Source organism: Lontra canadensis, unplaced genomic scaffold (assembly GCF_010015895.1).
Source record: "Lontra canadensis isolate GAN:19392208 unplaced genomic scaffold, GSC_riverotter_1.0 scaffold6, whole genome shotgun sequence".
Taxonomy (NCBI): Eukaryota; Metazoa; Chordata; class Mammalia; order Carnivora; family Mustelidae; genus Lontra; species Lontra canadensis.
This window is the reverse complement of record NW_022631000.1, coordinates 29,620,766-29,639,782: the sequence shown is the minus strand read 5'-3', so window position 1 is coordinate 29,639,782 and position 19,017 is coordinate 29,620,766. Positions and strand designations below refer to the sequence as shown.

At 43.8% G+C, this 19,017-nt stretch overlaps 1 protein-coding gene across 1 annotated transcript in view; it reads left to right on the top strand.

The window, feature by feature from the left end:
• MINDY4B (MINDY family member 4B) overlaps positions 1–15,750 on the top strand; it is a 55,172-nt gene extending 39,422 nt beyond the window's left edge. The window contains exons 11-15 of the mRNA XM_032852639.1: positions 1,287–1,357; positions 3,112–3,184; positions 3,781–3,942; positions 13,134–13,314; positions 15,608–15,750. Coding sequence (XP_032708530.1) covers positions 1,287–1,357; positions 3,112–3,184; positions 3,781–3,942; positions 13,134–13,314; positions 15,608–15,750 — 630 coding nt within the window. The remainder of the gene's footprint in view (positions 1–1,286; positions 1,358–3,111; positions 3,185–3,780; positions 3,943–13,133; positions 13,315–15,607) is intronic.
• Positions 15,751–19,017: the final 3,267 nt, after the last annotated feature.

The following is a 19,017-nucleotide window of genomic DNA, read 5'->3' as shown; positions in this document are numbered from 1 at the left end:
AAGAAGAAGAAGAAGAAGAAGAAGAAGAAGAAGAAGAAGAAGAAGAAGAAGCTGGAAAAGGAAGTGAACGGCATGGCCCATAAAGCCTGCAGAAGAAACACAGGCTGGCCAGCAGTTTGAATCAAACTCAAGAAGTGACACTCATGTTGAACTTCCCAGACTATGAGACCTTAAGACAATGAATTCGGGTTGTTTTGCGCCACCAAGTCTGTGGTGATTTGTTACGGCAGTAATAGGAAGTAATAGGAAACTGATAGGCCAGCATCCCGGTTTGCCTCAGGGCCCACCTTCCCCCATTTCTCTCACACTCTGCAGGAACACATTTGGGTTCCTGTCTGGCTCCTACGGCACTGGAATTTGTTCCGCCTGAGGGTCCTGCCTCTGCCAGTTCACAGAGCGTGAAGGGGACAAATTAATCCATAAAAGGGAAACCACCTGCATTTTAGTGGAAGCCTTCCTGATACAGTGCCTTTAAAGGAAAGGTTTTAACCCTGGGAACCTTGAAAGGCAGCCAAGGTGCTAGTTTTCAGCAGGCAGAGAATTGACATAAAGCTCAGGCCTACTACCTGAATGTGGCCTGGGCAATTTGGATTTGATCCTGGAGATCACGAGGCACCTTTGGAAACTCGTGAGCAGAAAAAATAACCTGAGCCAGAGAAGAGACAGGGGAGAAGTGCCTTGAAGAGGGACGGATACTAATTTTGCTTGGTTCTTGCATGTTCCAAGCACGAAGGCTTGTGCAAGATGCCATTTAACTTTTGCAACAAATCTGTACTTTAGCTGCAATTGTAGATGAGGAGAGTGAAACTCAAGCATGTCAGTAACTGGGAGTAAGAGTAGAACTGTTTTGAACCTAGATCTGTGTAACTCCAAAGCTATTTCTATAAAGCATCTCTGCTCCCCTGGGGCAACAAGGAGGGAGGGATACCCCAACCAGGGAGAGGCTGGGAAGGGCGCCAGCCAAGAGCACACAGAGGGCCTGGGCTAAGGATGGATGCCGGAAAAATGGAGAGGAAAGATACACTACACCTGAGCCAGAATTCAAAGACAGCCACGTGATAGATATGGAGGAAATAAAAAGAGGTCGAAAGCAAGAGAACTACAGTGCCTGAAACGAGGAAGGATGCATTTGAGAGTGAAGATGACCCAGGGAAACTGTCCTATTAGCAGCTTTTCTAGCTTCTTGGGTATAAATCCTTGAATACATGCCTAGAGATATACATAGGTGCATTGCTTTTAGCCAAACATGCTTTTTTTTTTCTTTTTGTCCCCCCCTCCCCAAACAGTTCAAAGGGGAAGGAAGCCATGGTGTCATCTTGTTTCTTTACAGCCTCATCTTCTCCAGAACATTTGAAAGGTAAATTCAATGAATATCTGCACGGGCATTTCCTATTGCTCTGCAATCACGTAAGTGATGTCCTCTCGCATTGGAAAATATTTTCATGTCCTGTTGGAAACATGAGTACAGTTTTTTTCTAATCAATGCTCTTCCGTTGCTTCATCCTTTCCTATAGTCGGTTTGGCCATAATAACGAGTGAGTAGATATCATCAGGAAGGTTTGATTCTGCTTTTCTAGGACAGTGGTGGCTTCCTTCTTCTGGTGGTTATAAAGACGGACAGATAACTCCAAAACATATTTGCATAATTGTCATGATAAAACTGTTTTATGATTTATAGACACAAGAAAGTATGTTCACAGATATTTATTTTGTCTCTGTGATATGCAAAGCCCTGTTCTTGGCACCATGGGAAATAACAAATAAAAAAAGAGAGGGCCTGACCTGCAGGGTCTGCTCTGGGAAAGACAGGATGTATACACAGAGATACTGAGCGTGGCGCAGGTGGTAATTCATGTACCAAGTGAGGTGTAAAGACAAGGAGTCATAGGGGTTTCTAGAGGAGGAAGGGTCCCCAGCTGACAGTCTAGTCAAGGAAGGCTTCTTAGAAGAAGTGGACTTTCTTCTGGGCTCTGAAAGTAAAGTAACCTCTTGAGAGTCAAAGAGAGATAGAGAACCTCCTGGGAGGAAGAGTTACAAGCCCGAAAGCCGCATTCCTAACACTTGCCTTTCGCACAATGTCATCATATTTTTGTGGTCTGTATTATTATTTGCTTAACAGCTTACTTTAAATCACATATTTAGATATTAACTTCTTCCTAAACATCCATATCCATTTATTTATTTATTTATTTATTTTTGACACAGAGAGAGAGATCACAAGGAGGCAGAGAGGCAGGCAGAGAGAGGTGGGGAAGCAGGCTCCCTGCTTAGCAGAGAGCCCAACGCAGGGCTCGATCCCAAGACCCTGAGATCATGACCTGAGCCGAAGGCAAAGGCTTAACCCACTGAGCCACCCAGTGGGTGAATATATATACATATATATATGTATATATATTCATTTATTTTTTAAATCACGCCATGCTTTGGGCAATGCTGCCCTGAATTATATCTGATGCCACCAAGGCACTCATGGTGCTTGACTGAAGTTTTCAGTTCCATTCACAGAAGCGTATGACCTCCAGTCCTGTGAATAGGTTCCTTCAAGAACACATGACAGCTCACACACCAGTATTCAGCACCTCTCCCGAGAGAGCTGGAGCCCCATTCCACCTTGGCTTCACACGGTCCAGGGTAGGACCGCCACCCCTGCTTCCCGGTGGAACAGTCAGGAAATGGGCTTCACCCCCATTCAATTTTTCACTTGAACAGTCTGTTCAACTCAGTCTTAGGCCAGCACCCTCTGGAGGGGTCATGTGTCACTGTCCTAAGCCAAGCGTGCCTTGTCACTCAGAGAAAACAGTTTCTCCACTGTGTCCAGCACCCACACAGAGCACACACACGTATGAACCCGTCACTTCAGCCTTCTCCCTTACCCCTATCAGCAGCTTCCCCCACCTGCATCCGTAGCTTTTCCCCATCACCTCTGCAGCCTCCATCCCAGAGGCTTTTCCAGTGAAAGACGAGAAGGCGCGAGGCACACGGGAGGGACAGTGACCAGGCAAACTCACTCAGCCGCTGCTTTGTGCTGGGAGGAGGAGGAAGGAGAGGCTGCAGGTTGCTGCTGCAGTCATTGTCTCTGACCGAAGGCTGATGGCGCCTCGCATTCTGCAGGCTTCAGAAGGACCTGGATGCTTCCACCACTCATCTGCTACAACCAAGTGCTGGGAGTTTCCTGTGCAGGCAGGTAGGTTGGGAGGCTTTGCCTTTCTATTGTAGAATCTGAAATAGGCTTTTTTTTTCCCCCCCAATTAAGCATATTCTCTCCTGAAGTGATGAGTAATCGAGTTATCTTTGAAAGACTAAGAAGATGCTCCCCTGAGTTTGTTATCAGAGTCTACTTTCCAGTTTCCACCACGGTCTTCCCAGTTTACCTCTGAGAGCCCCACATCCCTGAGATTCTACAGACCTGTTAGAAAATACCTTGACAAAGCCCACCAGGAATCCCTAGTAACGGAAAGAAAAGTACTGTAACAACAGCTTCATGCACTGCTTCTTAAATCACAACTATGGAAAGCAGAGTCTAAAAGAAATGGAAAGGGAAGGAGGGCAAAGAGATCTGAGTGGGGCGCGTGAGGATCTCTGGGGTATGGCTGAAGAAACAAAGTCACTAAAGTTCTGCTTAAACCCTACCAAATGTCCGTGACGTGTTTTTCCTTAATTAGATATTATGTCATTCCATTCTTTTAAGTAATTTTTTTTTAGTGATTATTAAAAGAAAGAAATTCAGTCCTTCTGTCGTTGCTACCTAAAATGTAAACATTTGCAAACTATATCATCTAGGCAGTTTTGAACATGATTCTGACCGGAAGAGCCAGCCCAAATGTCTTCAATGGCTATCAGAGGGGAGAGTCGCGGGAAATACTACATGGAGTCCTGACCCGAAGTGAGGTTGGGTATTTGCGGTGGTGTAAGGAGGTGTCAGAAGATGATAGACTTTCGCAGGTGAGTGTGTTTGGGTTCTCAAGTACATAACCAGAGTGTCAATGTTTTGGTATTTTTTTCAGTCTCTATATTAAGGCAATGAAAATTTGAGCTAACATTTTCCTTTACTATATTCCTGACTACCTCCCACCCACCACATACACACATACAGAGAGACTTTCAGAGTTTTGATGTAAATATCCAAGTCTACTGTGTTTGCTTCATATTTTATTGTATGCATTTCTGTCTAGAGTACAGGTAATATAAGTAACAGGCAAATAACTTTTTTGGAAAAAAATATTTGAAATATACAGATGAAAGGCAAACCTCCTCTATCCCCATCCAGCTACAGGCCTCCTTCTCAGAAATCAATATTCTCAGTAGCCCATGGTTATCTTCCCAAATCTTTGTTTATGCAAATGAATACATATTTTCTATCCATTGCTTAAAGTTAAAAAAAAAAAATCACTGGGGAAGAAAGTCTTCTGCCCCACTCCCTCTTAAATTCCTCTCAAAAAGATTTCCAGCCCAGGAGATTTACAACCTCTAACAAGCAGAAAGTAGAATGGGCCATTGAAAAAAATAATCAGAGAATTAAGTAAGATGTGATTCCACAGAAACAAACAGGAGAGCGGGTGAGAAAGCAAACAGACCCACCCCAAACCGCAAATCAAAGATGCTTCTGTGATATTTTCACAAAGATCTCCATCCTAAAACCCAGGGAAGGCAATGTGGGTTCAGTGAAAAGCCAGCCTTCTCTGGAGTGGCCAGGAAATTAGCTGGGATGTAATTCAATAGGAATCACCCCCTCCCCCCAAGCCCTTCACCTGCCCCGACCTCTCCCAGCCACCAGCACCAAAAGAGAGCCTTGCTGCTGAGTGCCTGTTCTGTCCTTCACCCTCCCAGTTCAGCTCAAAATCCTTTTCGTGCACGAGACTTCAGGCTTTAAAAGATCCCTTTATACCCAGAGCTTCACCTGTCTCCCCTCCTGCTGTTGGCTTCAGCCACAATGCCTTATTCATGAAATCCGCATCCCGTTATACCTACAAACCATGTAGCTGAGGGCACCAGAGAAGTAGAGCTTGACCATAGCAGAATTAAGTACATTTTGCATACAAGCATGTTCAAAATTTGCTTATTAGTCCTTGAGTTTGGAATCTAGGCCCCTCACAGAAAAACGAAAAGTGACAGAGAAGTTACAAGTTAAAAAAATGAACCCATTCCCATCACCCAGGGGGGGTCAATCATTTCAGCAATGCTTCCTTTTCTTTTTCTTTCTTATATAAATATATCCTATGCTTACTATACGGAAACCTGATTTCTATCATTTAACACAGATATCTGTATGTGCCAACGAATGTACGTCCTTCGGCATATTTAAAGGATGCAAAGAGTTCCACAGCACAGGTGTATATACTTGGAATATACCCCGGACGGAGAAAGGATTTGTTATTGTTATAAAATTCCTAATCACTTGGTTTTAGATAATCTGGGAACTCATCTTAGGATTTGATAGATCTAGAATAAACAGGAAAACTAAGCCACAAAGAAGAGAACTATAGAATTCACTTTACCTATTTTTCTCTCTCTTTTTTTTTTTTTCCAACCACACGCGGTCACTTGGCAGTCACGGTCAAGCACTCCTCACCTCCCCCAGCCCAGTAACAGGCCAAGACTTAGTTTGGAGAAAAATGGCCAAACACAGGAGGGGCAAGTTTCAAGGAGCAGGGGTCACAAAGGCAACAGTTGTAATTTGACTGCTTTGTCTATGAATACAAAGCTCTTTCACACGATTTCACTCTATTCTCATTATAAACTACTGAGATTTAAAGCAACGTTTCTCGCATTTCAATCATCCGCGTAGGTAATTCGCGGCTTTGTCACAGCTCCACACCTGCTGCATGCTCTGCTATTATTTCATTAATATTTTTCTTTAAATCAACTCACTTTAAAAATTTGAATATAACCATTTCTGCAGCAGTAATACAAGCCACGGACTTGACCTGCTCATTATTTTTTCCCCCCTAATGCTTCAAAGAAGTAAATATACAGATTTTGTTTTAAAGCTTACCCCTGGGCTACTGGCTTCCTGCCACAGGCCGCCAAATGGCACTTGCGCCGTGCTTTGGAAACCCGGACTATAAGTGAGGGGGTACCTACTATAACATGCAGGAAGCGGCCCTGACCTGAAAACCTGGAGGTTCTGCCCTGCTGCCCCTCGTGGGGTGTGACTTGGGCCCGTCATTCACCCTCTCTACAGTGGTTTCCTCATCTCAGGCTCGTGTCCTAACACCTGTTCTGCAACCACGTGACAGATGTGAAGAGCAAACTAGATCATGAATGCCGAAGCCTGTTGGAAAGCAGAGTGACCTGGACACATATAAGCTTATGAAGGATGATAAAGGCCATGTTCATTGATCATGTCCTAATTGTGAGGCTCTGTGTCCAGATACAAAGATGAGTCACACATGGGCCAGTACTTACACACACACTGACCATCTGGGGAAGGATCTAGGCAGTAAATGATGGAGAACAGTGCTCTGCACTGGCTGCATACTGAAATCACCTGGAGAGTTTGGTTTTCTAATCAACTTATATTTTAGAGCAGTTTTTTTTCCTCAACAAAATTAAGTGTAAGTTACAGAGATTTCCCATATATTCCCTGCCCCCACACATGCAGAGCCTCCCCCCCCCCCATTATCAACATCCCCCACCGGAATTGGCATGTTTGTTACGTTGGTGAGCCTATGGTGACACATCGTGATTATCCAAAGTCCACAGTTTACATTACCATCTCGGTGTTGTGTACCATATGGATTTGGACAAATGTATAATGACATGTGTCCACCATTATAGCATGATACAGAGTAGTGGCACTGACCTAAAATCCTCCATGCTCTCCTCATCCCTCCCTCCCCCAATCTGAAGCAACAACTCATCTTTCTACCATCATCTATGGTAGAAGGGCAAAAACTCTCCTTAGACCTAACTGATTAAATCCACGTATGCAGAATTGGAAAACTAGCTATTGCAACTAACATCGCAGGAACGACTATCTTCTTTCAAGCGGTGACAGCCTTCTGCTCCAGTAAACACCTGCAAGGCTTTAGGGACCAGTCTCTGACCTTATCTTAAATTAAAATTAAGTAGGTGTCTGCTAAAGAGCTACTAAGTGGCTCTGAGAAAAGGGACCATGTCAAAGGAGATGCCACAGAAAGGGAGAGAGAGAGAGAGAGCGAGAGACTGAGAGAAAGAGAGCGCATGCCTCCAAGAGTCAAGAATTCACAGAGATCCAGCACTACCATTTTCTCTGGAGCACATTTCTTTCTATACAAGTCAGCTCAGCCCAGTAGAGCTGCTAAATCATGCTTCACAGAAAATTACCTGCAGAGCCTAAAGTACCCTCCAGTAATAAAGCGGATGTTTGTCGGGACCTTAAAGTAAGCCAAAAGGCCAAGGCATGAGGTAACAAGTAAGAGCTTTCCTACTGAGAAAGTGATTAATGTGGCAAAATGGACCAGACAACAGGACCAACGTGTAAATGCTCATTCATAAATCAGAAGTAGGGCACAGCACAGAAACTGCTCGCGTTCACTTTAAAATCTACATAGAAGTCATAGCTACAATGCTCCTGTCCTTTCAAAAAGGGACTCATGTGACTTTTCAGCCTTCCTTCTTGGACGCTGTGTTCCCTCTCCAGGGAGACTCCTATGAGTCTTGCCCTCAGTGAAAATTGCCTGCAATTGTACACTAATGGCTTAAAACCCCGAGGATGTTTATTATGTTGTCTCTGTCATGCACTTGGAGTTTGGTTTCAGAACAAATGTATTAAAGAGCAAATGCTGGCTGGCGGCTAGTTTTCTTACGTGAACTGCTGAGCTCTATGAATAGACACATACATGTATACATATAAAGTTTTATTGGAAGGGACTTTTTTATTCTTCCTATATCTGCTCGTTATCTGCGGATAAAAAACAATCCATAACTCATCTATATTACTCAAATACTCATATCTATAATTATGTTTTATATATATATATAGTTTTAGATATATTTTTCACTATCCCTGGAGATGGTGATTAAAGGAAGTCTATATGAAGCTTATTTGTTCATTGTAGTGCTAACAGCCTCTTGTACAGAGCACACCCTGTGTGCTAGGCTCTCTCTCAGCCATTCGTTCTCAAGGATTCCTTATTTCATCTAATCTCTGCTTCCACTCAAAGGTGGAAGTGTTAGTTTCAGTCCAGTGTCCGTGGTTTGACCATTGATTTTAGACCTGAGAAAACCCAGACGGAGCAAGGTGTAGGCACTTGCCCTTGGCACCCAGTGAGGTGTCAGAGCCAGGGTTAGGATGCCTGCTCCACCCACATCAGAGCCCAGGCTCTGCCCACTGGGCTGTGCTGTCTGTCATTACCATCTTTCTTGTCTTCTAGTAAAGTCATCAATACAAAATGCCAGTTTGGGGATTATACTCTATTATGAGTGCTTTTATAATCTATCATATCTTCATATTTACATATAGATACAGATTTGTATCATGTCATCTATAATCTGTTGTAAGTACACTGATGTTAGATTCTAACATACACTTATTTATTTATTTATTTTTAAAGATTTAATTTATTTATTTGAGAAAGCGAGTGAACAAGCATGAGTGGGGGTGGCGGGGAAGGCAGAGGGAGAAGGTGAAGCAGGTTCCTCACTGAACAAGGAGCCCAATGTGGGACTCGATCCCAGGACACTGGGATCATGACCTGAGCCGAATGCAGATGCTGAACCCACTCAGCCACCCCTCTAATATTAATTTTTTTAAAGATTTATTTATTTTTATTTGAGAGAGAGAGAGGGAGTGAAAGAACACTTGTGCGGGCAGGGGAGGGGCAGAAGGAAAGAGAATCCTCCATCAGATTCCCCACCAAACTCAGAGCCCAAAGCGGGGCTTGATCCCAGCACCCTGAGATCATGACCCAGGCCAGAATCAAGAGTTGGATGCTCAAGCAACTGAGCCCTGCAGGCACCCTAGACTCTAACATTTAGATGGTGGCAATACCATGGCCAGGTTTTAGAACGCATGACTCCAAAAGCTAGAAATTTATACATTGACTTTTAGGTGAAAACCCTTGTGAGTTGTAGGTGACTATGAAAAACACGTACTTGGGGCACACCCTCTGAAAAGTATCCGCCCCCCTTCACCTGCTGGTTTGTCAGACCGTGTCTGTCAGGTATACTACCGAAGGACACGCTTGGTGGCACTGAGAGGCGCTAAAAGAAGATGCACGTGACCTCAACGTATCTGAAGCCTCATACTTCAGAGTATTCTATCGTAGAACTGAAATACCTTACACAGCAGAAGTCTGCTCAGAAAGACCTAGATGGGGTTCCAGAACAGTGCTCTCTGTATCACTGGATCGAAGACCCCCATGGTCAAACCCCTTCCTTTTTGATCTGAGCAGGGTAACTCCTCCACCCAGGACTCCTGAACGTGCCAAACGGATACTTAAGTGCTGTATGGGTATATAGCAGCTCCTGCCTGGGGTGAGGCTGCAAATCGGAAGATTACATGTATCTACTGATAAGAAAAATCGAATATAAGAAAGGTTTCGGAGTTCAAAAAAAACCCCAACAATGCTAAAAGATCCCGCTGTCCAGGTGAAATCCATCTTATGATGCTACATCTGTCTTCCTAAAGTAAATCTCTTCTTACTCTGGGATAAAATTGCAGAGACTGCAAAAACACATGTCTTTCAATCGCAATGTCACAGCCCAGTGGGTGAGATTTAAAAAAAAAAAAATGGAGTTCTCATTAGATGCCACGGCAAGCCCCCCAGAGCCCACCAGACTGACAGTTCCCGCGGAACACAGCCAGCTACCCACAAGCTGAGGCACTATTTTGAAGCCTCCCGTCACTTTTCTATTTGAAGGTACAGGTTTGAGTGTGAGGTTCCAATACCTAAGTGAGAACATAAAGCAGTTTGAGTCTAACACCATCTGGAAAGCCTTGGGAGGTTCACATTATCTTCGCACCTGCCATGGAGAAGAAAAATCAACTCTGATTTTTAGAAGGGACTGAAGTCATTTAGGTCTTGCTGAAACGACTCCCCCGGCAGCCCTGACAGAGCACACCACCATCCCGGCCATACCCTCTTCCCTCTTTAAAATTCCCTTGCAAGAGACTAGCAGGAAGAAATCCAACCAGAAAAGTACCCTGTGAAGCTCCGCCCACGGCGCTCCTGCTGGCAAACACCCCCCCCACCCCCTACCCACCCCCGCCCCCCCCGCGCGCACGCGAAGTTGCTTAGGTAGCACCCTGGCCAACAAGACAACATACCTGCAAACTCGTCCAGGGGAGTTACAGCCACTCTGTGCTCCAGGTGCAGAGAGGAGAGCCAGACCCTCCACAGTCACGCTCACGAATCATCACCAGGAATCAGGGAAGAAAGCACAAATCTCCAACACCTTTCTCTCACTCCCATTACCAAACTGGGCCCTTGGGACTTGCAGTATTAAGCTCATTATGCAAACATTCTAAGCGCCATTGTTCTAGATGGCCAAAAAAAAAAAAAAATTACATGGATTCAATCCTTGCCCTGTGGTGTTTAGAATTTGCCCATCCTTTCGTCCTGTACTTAGAGTTTTACACTGGCTGTATCCTTTAAGGATACATGTCATGAGAGGCTTGATTGCTGCATGGAACACTGGCCTTATTACACAATGAGTGAACTTAAGGAGAAAGGTATTTTATTTATAGCACTACTGTATCACCAGTTAATTTCCTTTTTTACCATGGCAACGCGAGGCGACACACACAAATTCTGCATTGGCGGAATTTCACCAATAAAACATATTTAGAATGTGGCTTTTGGGGGTGGAGGTTAGCTGATGCACTGTCTATCCAAAAGCACTACAAAGTCTTAACTGGAAGTTCCAGTCAAATGCATGATGGGGTCTACTAAGAAAAGAACGGGAGATAACATTTGGCTGCATTCAGGTGGGAGGGGCTTCATTTTGTTTTTTCCGGGCTCACTTTAAACCAGGTGTATTCTCAGCTGTAATCTTAAGGCTTGCCTCTTAGAGTTAATAGCCAAACTACCCTGGCAGCCATGCATGCCATTTTCTTTTCTACTAGAATCTCTGAAGGCAGGCAAGGCTCTGCCTGCCCAGTGTGCAGTCTCTGTATGGTTACTTTGGGTGTGGGAGATTGTTGTATTATAACTGCTACATCTTCCTCCAACTCTAATAAAATCTTGAATAGCTTTGGGTTCAGAAGAGGAAACTATTGCATTGTTGCCGAAAGTAACAACAGTGTGGTGTCAGCACCTCCCAGAGAGTTACCCAAGTGCCGGCTGAATTTTGCCTACGTTATAAAAACTCCGAGAAACAATATCATACATGTCTGTATTCTATTCCATCCACCCAGATGTAATTTACAGGGGATTTCATTGGTGGAAAGTCAGCCCAAATTCAATTCTTTTGGGTTGCAAAAGAAGTGACATTTTCTTGCAAACGGCCCTAAATTTTCTCATTAGTTTATCCAAGTTTTCCCAACTTTAATAATTCCATGTCCTGTAGATCTTATTTTGGTTACATCTAACCTGAGTACACAAGGTGCCGAAGCAAGAAGGCATAAAAAAGAAAGTGCTTGTTTTATAACTAATGAATGGTTACAATGTTATTTGGAACTTGTGGGTGGATTCTTGGAATGTAAACACATTCGTTGGCTTCCATGGCACATCCTCTGTGTTTTATTTCCGACGTAGCCGGTGGGCGACTTGCCCGTTTGGTATGTGAGATGCTCATATTATACTCAGCGCAGAGGGGCTAATTCTCGTGTGAGTAGATAAGCAAATCCTGCAACCACTATGAACATGTCCAAATTAAGGCGCTAGGCTTGGACTGCTTTTTTAAACTACTAACTAAAACAGAGTTTGTGCCTTTCAAATACAGCGATACATTTTTCCTATGGTAGCTGAAAAGTGAAAATCTTAAAGACAAAAGCATTTCCGAGTCACCCCCTCACCCACAACTGAAGAATTTAAACTAAAGCAAAACGAAGAGATTTGAATAGAACTATTGAAAAATCCAAATGTCAAGTTATTAGCCTTTAATACGTGGGTTTATGAAATGTGATAATTTTTCAAAGCTGGATTTTCCATAAAACAGAATTTGTTCCTGAACATACAGGACAACTCTAAAAAGGACTGAGCGGAGAAAAGAAGCAGAATCGGACCCTTCGGCTACAGGCAAACACGCCAAGGCTGAGGGTCCAACAGCTCTCCCTGGTATCATGTGAAAATGTTGTTGTTGTTGTTGTTGCCTGTGTAGTTCATAATTATTTCTTTACATAGAAAAAAGTAGTTTTTAACATTAACAAGTTTTGATGACAATCCTTTAAGAAATATGTGCTTTCTTGTCTCTTTAAACAAAATGGTAGCTATCATACATGGAAATGCACTTTAATATCAGGTTCTTGGGGCTACAGAAGGTGCCTCTCAGAGTGGTACTCTTGTCCGTCTAATTCACTAGCTATGAGAATTCAAGGCCGAACTGATAGTTGCCTGCAAAAGCTAGATAAACTAGTCAAAGCTGCAAATTTAATATTATTATTGTAATGATAACCTAGGATGCTCAGCTCTTGGTACATCTTCACATCTGATGTGCGTGTTAACATGCAGGTATGTGTGTCTATGTATGAATGTTTATATGTATGTCTGTGTTTTCCCCTCACTTCCTGGAAGCTCTTTCCTCCATTCAAAATATTCTCCATTTCTATATTCTAAATATTCTCTAAATATTCTAAATGGCATTTCCAGAAGTCTGACCACCTGCTGAATGAAGTACTGTCCTATCTTGGGCACAGGAGTAAATATACCAGTCAATGATGAAGACAAGTTGAAGTTCTCTTATTCCAGCCCTCAGTTTATCTATTATTCTTTACTTAACTTCCAAGCCCAACTCCAAACGTGGGGTGCCTCCATGTCCCCCATGAGGCTGTGCCCACTCTGCAGCATCCCGGTGACACCACAGCACTCGCGCATGTAAAGTCACTCACCACAAAGCCTTCACTTCAGATCTCACGGCACACAGAGTGCCCCACGCACCTGCACCTGCAATGAGAAGCCTCTGAGCTGCTTTTTGATTACAATGACGTATCAGCATCTGCTGTGATGCAGCCAAATCTGTATGTTCATCTGCATTTTCCTCTTCCCTTCCAGGTGGGCAGCATGCTGAAGACCCCCAAATTACCTATTTGGCTGTGCAATATCAATGGAAACCCCGGTGTTCTTTTCAGCACAAACAAGCAGCTCTTATCAGACTGGAGAGCGGAGCGTCGCTTTGATCTGTACCTGTACGGTGGCCGCCTCCCCCAGAAGAAGCCCGTGCATCTCACAGTAGGTGAGCATTTCAGACTCCCAAATGCTGAGCCCCTTAGGGCGCTCAGAAAGACGCGGTGCCGGTGTTTCGCCGCTGTGTGGGTGTCCACGCTCGCCTTGCAGGAAGACGCCTGGGCTTGAGTTCTGAAATGAAACCCACGCACAAGTCCCATGGGTCTAAACCCAAGGAGGGCACCCGGGGCAGTCTGCAGCTGCCTTAAATAAGAGCGGCGGGTTTAGATGTAGCACAGAGGAACAAACAACTTCTAGGTGGGAGAAACAACAAAAGAGAAAGAATCCCATCCGCAAAAAGCCCTCTGGAGGACTTTTTACCTGTGAGCACGGGACACGTAATGCCTGAGGGGAAGCACTGGAAGAATGGATGGACCAGGGCAGGGGGTGTTCCAATCGGTCAGTTCCATCCTACAACTGATCAGATGACCATCCAGTGACGTAACTCAGCAAACTGAGAGTGCATTTCTCTTCAGATGTTAGAGGGCCTGCTAAGGGTCAGGCACTGAGCTAGACGCTGCGAAAGCCATGATAACAAGGCAGAGTCCCAGCAAAATGTAAGAGGTTCCGGTCACTGGGAGAAGCAGACAACCACACAGGTCATTTTATTTCAGTTACAACCATATTCATTTAAACCCATAAGGAAAAAAAGCTAAACTTTAACTGTCTCTAAACTTGTAATGTCTTTAAGCCCTGGCCTTTTGGACAAGGGAATAAACACGATGAGACTGGGCATCTGTCGTGGGTATCTTGGTCCTACTGGTGGAGGCTTGATGTTTGACTTGGCCTTTAGCATCACAGGCCTGGTGTTCTACAACTTTTCATGATAATGACTGAATCTGGAAAATTATCTTAATGACTCTTTTATCTGTGCAAGTTTTAATTCTTCTTTAATTATGGAAGATACATATTAGCCCATTTAATTTAGGGGGACATTGACAATATGTTCCTTAAAATATTGTTCCTACTTTACTCTCTTCTTTGAGGAAAGCATCATTTTTTAAAAGATTTATTTATTTATTTATTTATTTATTTGAGAGAGAGAGAGAGAAAGAGAGCATGCATGCACATGCTCAAGCATGGGGGGAGGGGCAGAAGGAGAAGGGGAGAGAGAATCCCAAGCAGACTCTGAGCTTAGCACAGAGCCCGATGTGGAGTTTGATCCCAAGACCCTGAGATCATGGCCTGAGCCAAAACGGAGTCGGATGGTTAACGAACTGAGCCACCCAGGTGCCCCAGAAAACATGTTTGTATTAACTCACAGGCATTGCAAGAATTCTGTTCTGGGCACTGTATTAAGCTGTACACATAATCCTAGTAAATTCTCCCAGCAATCATATGAGGTAGATACTATGATATCTATTTTCACATAGAAGACACTGAGGTAACCAATAAACAGTTGCTAACTGAATAAATGAGGCTGAGAGATGTTAAGTACCTTCTCAAATGGCATATGAGATAAAGCTGGTTCTCTCTCTCTCTTTTTAAAAAGATTTTATTTATTTGAAAGAGACAGAGAGAGAACACAAGCAAGATGAGGGGCAGAGGTAAAAGCAGATGCCCCCTGAGCAGGGAGCCCAACGCGGGGCTTGATCCCACGACTCCACGATCATGACCTGGGCTGAAGGCAGACGCTTAACCAACAGAGCCACCCGGGTACCCTAAGACAAAGCTGGTTCTTGAGCCCTGTTCTTGAGCACCTCACTAAACTACCTCACCCTTCACACAAAAATGTAAATGTACTCTCAGATGCACTGAGAAGTGATGAGCTCTCCTTCCTCCTGGTTTTCCTGATAACTTCCTGTAGCCTATGCTTGGCTCTATGTGTCACATTATGGTGCTGGAATGTGCATCACATGATATATCAATATTCATGTTTCAAAATACACAAGCACCCATGCTACCACAGACTTGTTCTGTATAGGGCATTTCTACAAACCTTCTACTGGAATCTCCCTCTGCTTAACCAATTCTAGGAATACAGTTCACTGAGCCCAATTCCTGCCCACCCATCGTGTTTTTCTTCCTTCCTGGCTTCCTCTGGAATGGTGTATACAGGCAAGGGCCTAAATGCTGGCCATTTGGGGTGCCTGGGCGGCTCACTTAGGCGTCTGACTTTGACTCAGGTTCTGATACCAGGGTCCTGAGATGAAGCCCCAGGTCATCTCCCTGCTTAGCGGGGAGCCTGTTTCTCCCTCCCCCTCTGCCCCTCCCCCAGCTCTCTCTCTCTCACTCTCTCTCTCTCAAACAAATAAATAAAATCTTTTTTTTTTTTTTTTTTAATGCGGCTGTTCCTCACTCAGATACTCACTCCCATCACTGGGAAAGGAACCAACATGAAGAGGAACATGTACCAGGAAGACGGTTTTCTCCAGTGGAGATGGCAATCAGAACCAAGTGGAGAGAAGCCACCATCAGCTGGCATGGAACCGCTCCCTTTCTCTAAAGAGAGAGCCAGGATGTGCAGTGATTTCTGAAGTGTCGAGCTGCTCGGCACAAAGCCTCATATGGGGGTAGACCCTTTACTTCTACATTCCTCATTCATGAACCCCAATGAAAAACGCCACTTTTTCTTTTTGCACCCCCACCCCTTTTTTTTTGGTCTTTGCGAAGCCCTCTGCTGCTGTTATCAGTGCTGCTGAAGAAACATAGGCCCTTCCAGCAGGGGCCGCAAAGTGTATCCCTTCCTTTTTATTCAATAGAGCAAATGAAGTGTCTTCTTGACTGTTATTTTCAATCAGTCTTTTCTGGGTGTGATTCTCCCTGAGGAGGATGGACGCAGGCAGCTAGCTTTCATCTGGGGATGAAGTCATCAATGATGCATCATCAGATTTTTAGTTATGGCAAGAACTCAAGCCTTCTCAAAGACTTCCCGGTATGGAGAGCATTCCTTTCCAAGGTTACATTTCACATGCCCACATTAGCAGGTTCTGGTCATCAAAATAGTAAATGGGCTTCTTTGGGCTTGGGGCAGGGACGATTCCTGGTAGTGTGGCAGCGATAGTCGGCTTATGGGTTCAAGTCAAGGCGAGCACACAGGAGGAGACATTCCTTCTACCAGTGCTATGCTTGTTTCTTGTCTTTATAAGCTGAATATAAATACATAGACAGACAAACAGATAAACTAAGAAGTCTTATTCCTAGGTAAAATAAAATTATATATAAAAGTAGATTCTCTTCTTTTTTTTTTTAAGATTTTATTTATTTATTTGACAGAGAGATCACAAGCAGGCAGAGAGGCAGGCAGAGAGAGGAGGAAGCAGGCTCCCTGCTGAGCAGAGAGCCCCATGCGGGGCTCGATCCCAGGACCCTGAGATCATGACCTGAGCCGAAGGCAGCGGCTTAACCCACTGAGCCACCCAGGCGCCCCAAAGTAGATTCTCTTCTTACATCATTGTTTAAAGGGAAGCAATCCTTTTTAGAACGTAATCTTTCCCAGTCCTATTGAATGCCTACACTTTTTCTGAAGAAATACACAGAGTAAGACACCTATTCTTTCTCTTAAAAGTACACGGAAACCATTTTAGACCTTTTTCCAAACCCACTCCACTGGTCTGCCAACTCTCAGACTTAGGGCTCTGTATTCACAAGCCAAAGGTTAGATCGCGAAGAACACCTTTTCCAAGCCCATTGTCCAAATTAATTTGTGAAATGCATTTTCATTTGGCTCAAAGAATAATGTTTTAACTTAAGGAGCATGTAGAAAATGAAACTTCAAGGTGAATAATAAATTATGTCAAAAAAGAAAGCCAAGTTGGCTTGGATTGCTGATTACGGTATCTTTATTACTTTGATGTTCTCATGCAGGATTTGAAAGCCATTGGATAAATACACAGATCCTTCTTGACCCTTGTTTTATTTGGTATTAGTCTTAACAATATGGTGCTTTTCCTGAGGTGCAGGCCTGTTTTTTGTTTTATGGATACCGAGTCATTTCTAACCAAATGTGCTTGTTGGAGTGGACTGCTGGTAAGTGTAGGGACAATGAGAGACAACAGCACGTGCTTCAGGGAGAACGTTCCCAGCCACGATTAAGAGATTTCACTCAAAATGTCTCAAACAATAAGGACGTGCTTTTCCAACAAGAATGGTCCAAGAAGGGATCCATGACTCTCTTAGGTCAATCATGATTCATTTCCTAGGGCTGAGAGCAGGACACTTGTTACCAGAACAAAATCGGGGCTCTGCAGAAGGAAGAAGGTTGAGATGACTGTTGTGTAGACAACTGGTCTGTCATCCTGACAAAAGGCATTTTTAATTGGCCTCATTTCTGAGTCTATTTTTGGTCCCTACCCTATTTTTCCTTTGAATTTCTAATTTATTTATAATTTGTGTTACTTTGCCATATTTTATGTGTTGTAACTTGTTTTAAATTACTCCTGGAACAAATCTATAAATAAGTAAAATAATAGAGGAAAGATTAAGAACCTATGTTTTATATATAAAGGTATAATAATTTTGATATATATAAAGGTACTAATCACTTTTCATGTCAATGTCAGAAAATGAGTTTTTACTGTGTCTTATTAGCAGGGCAGCCAGTAATTTTTTTTTGAAAGGTGGAAACATGTTATTTAAAAGGAGCTAGAAATGTCCTGGGATAATCAGATCACCTTTGAACTTTCTGTGTTTTGAGAAAAATGACTTCAATTGTCCTATCAGCTGCTGCTGCTGCTGCTGCTTCTGCTTCTTCTTCTTCTTCTTCTTCTTTTTAATTTTGGTATATTTATTTATTTTAGAGAGAGAGGGAGAAAGAGCACAAGGTGGGGGCCAGAGGGAGAGAGAGAGAATCTCAAGCAGATGCCCTGCTGAGCGTGGAGCCCAGCTCAGGGCTGGATCTCACAACCCTGAGATCACAGCCTGAGCCAAAACCAAACTTAACCGACTGCACCACCCAGGTGCACCATGTCCTGTCAGCTTCTTAATCAGTCAGGAAAAAGTTATTTGCTTGAATACAGAAGTGAGTAATTTTTCTGAATAGTTATGTAAACTAACTGTATCCATAGTGGGACAATGTCCTTGAGGAGATGGCAAATACTTTTTTCTCCTCAGTATTGGCTTGGACTCTATGTCCCTCAAAATTATTGTCTGTTCTTAGAGAAGACGCACGTATGACTTTTTTGAGTACATGTTCACCACAGTGGCAAGACAAGGTGGGAGCTGGCCCGGGGCGGGCAGCCTGAGAGTCCCTTCCCCCACACTGGCAGCGTTTGGCATTGGGTTCACCAGGTATGTGCAACCTGCAGTCATACCTGGACCTGATTTTATTTACAAATAAGTAACACAAACTGTTGACTGTTGTAATTGCCTTTTCAGGGCCTTGGAGACACAACTGTTCGTTCATTCACTCAGGGAACTTTACTAACGTTCCCTATGTGCCAGGCGCTCTGCTGGGTGCTGGAGAAATATGGTGAGCACAGTCAGCCGTGGGCCCTCTTCTCTCATGGAGCTTAGGCTCCTCTGAGGAGATGGCATTAATCAGAACACCACTTTAATGAATATAAACTTGAAAACTGAGATGAGCGGTCAGAGGGAGGGGATTTCCGATGCATAGTATCTTAGAATAAAGGCCTGGAAGTCCAGGGAAAGATTTCTCTGCAAACAGATGGTTAAGCTGAGGTAGGAAGCTAAGTAGAAAAACCAGGAGGGTCATAGAGGGATGAGCAGGGGCAGAGCGCTGCGGTGACAGTGCTTAGGGACCAGAGAAGCCAGT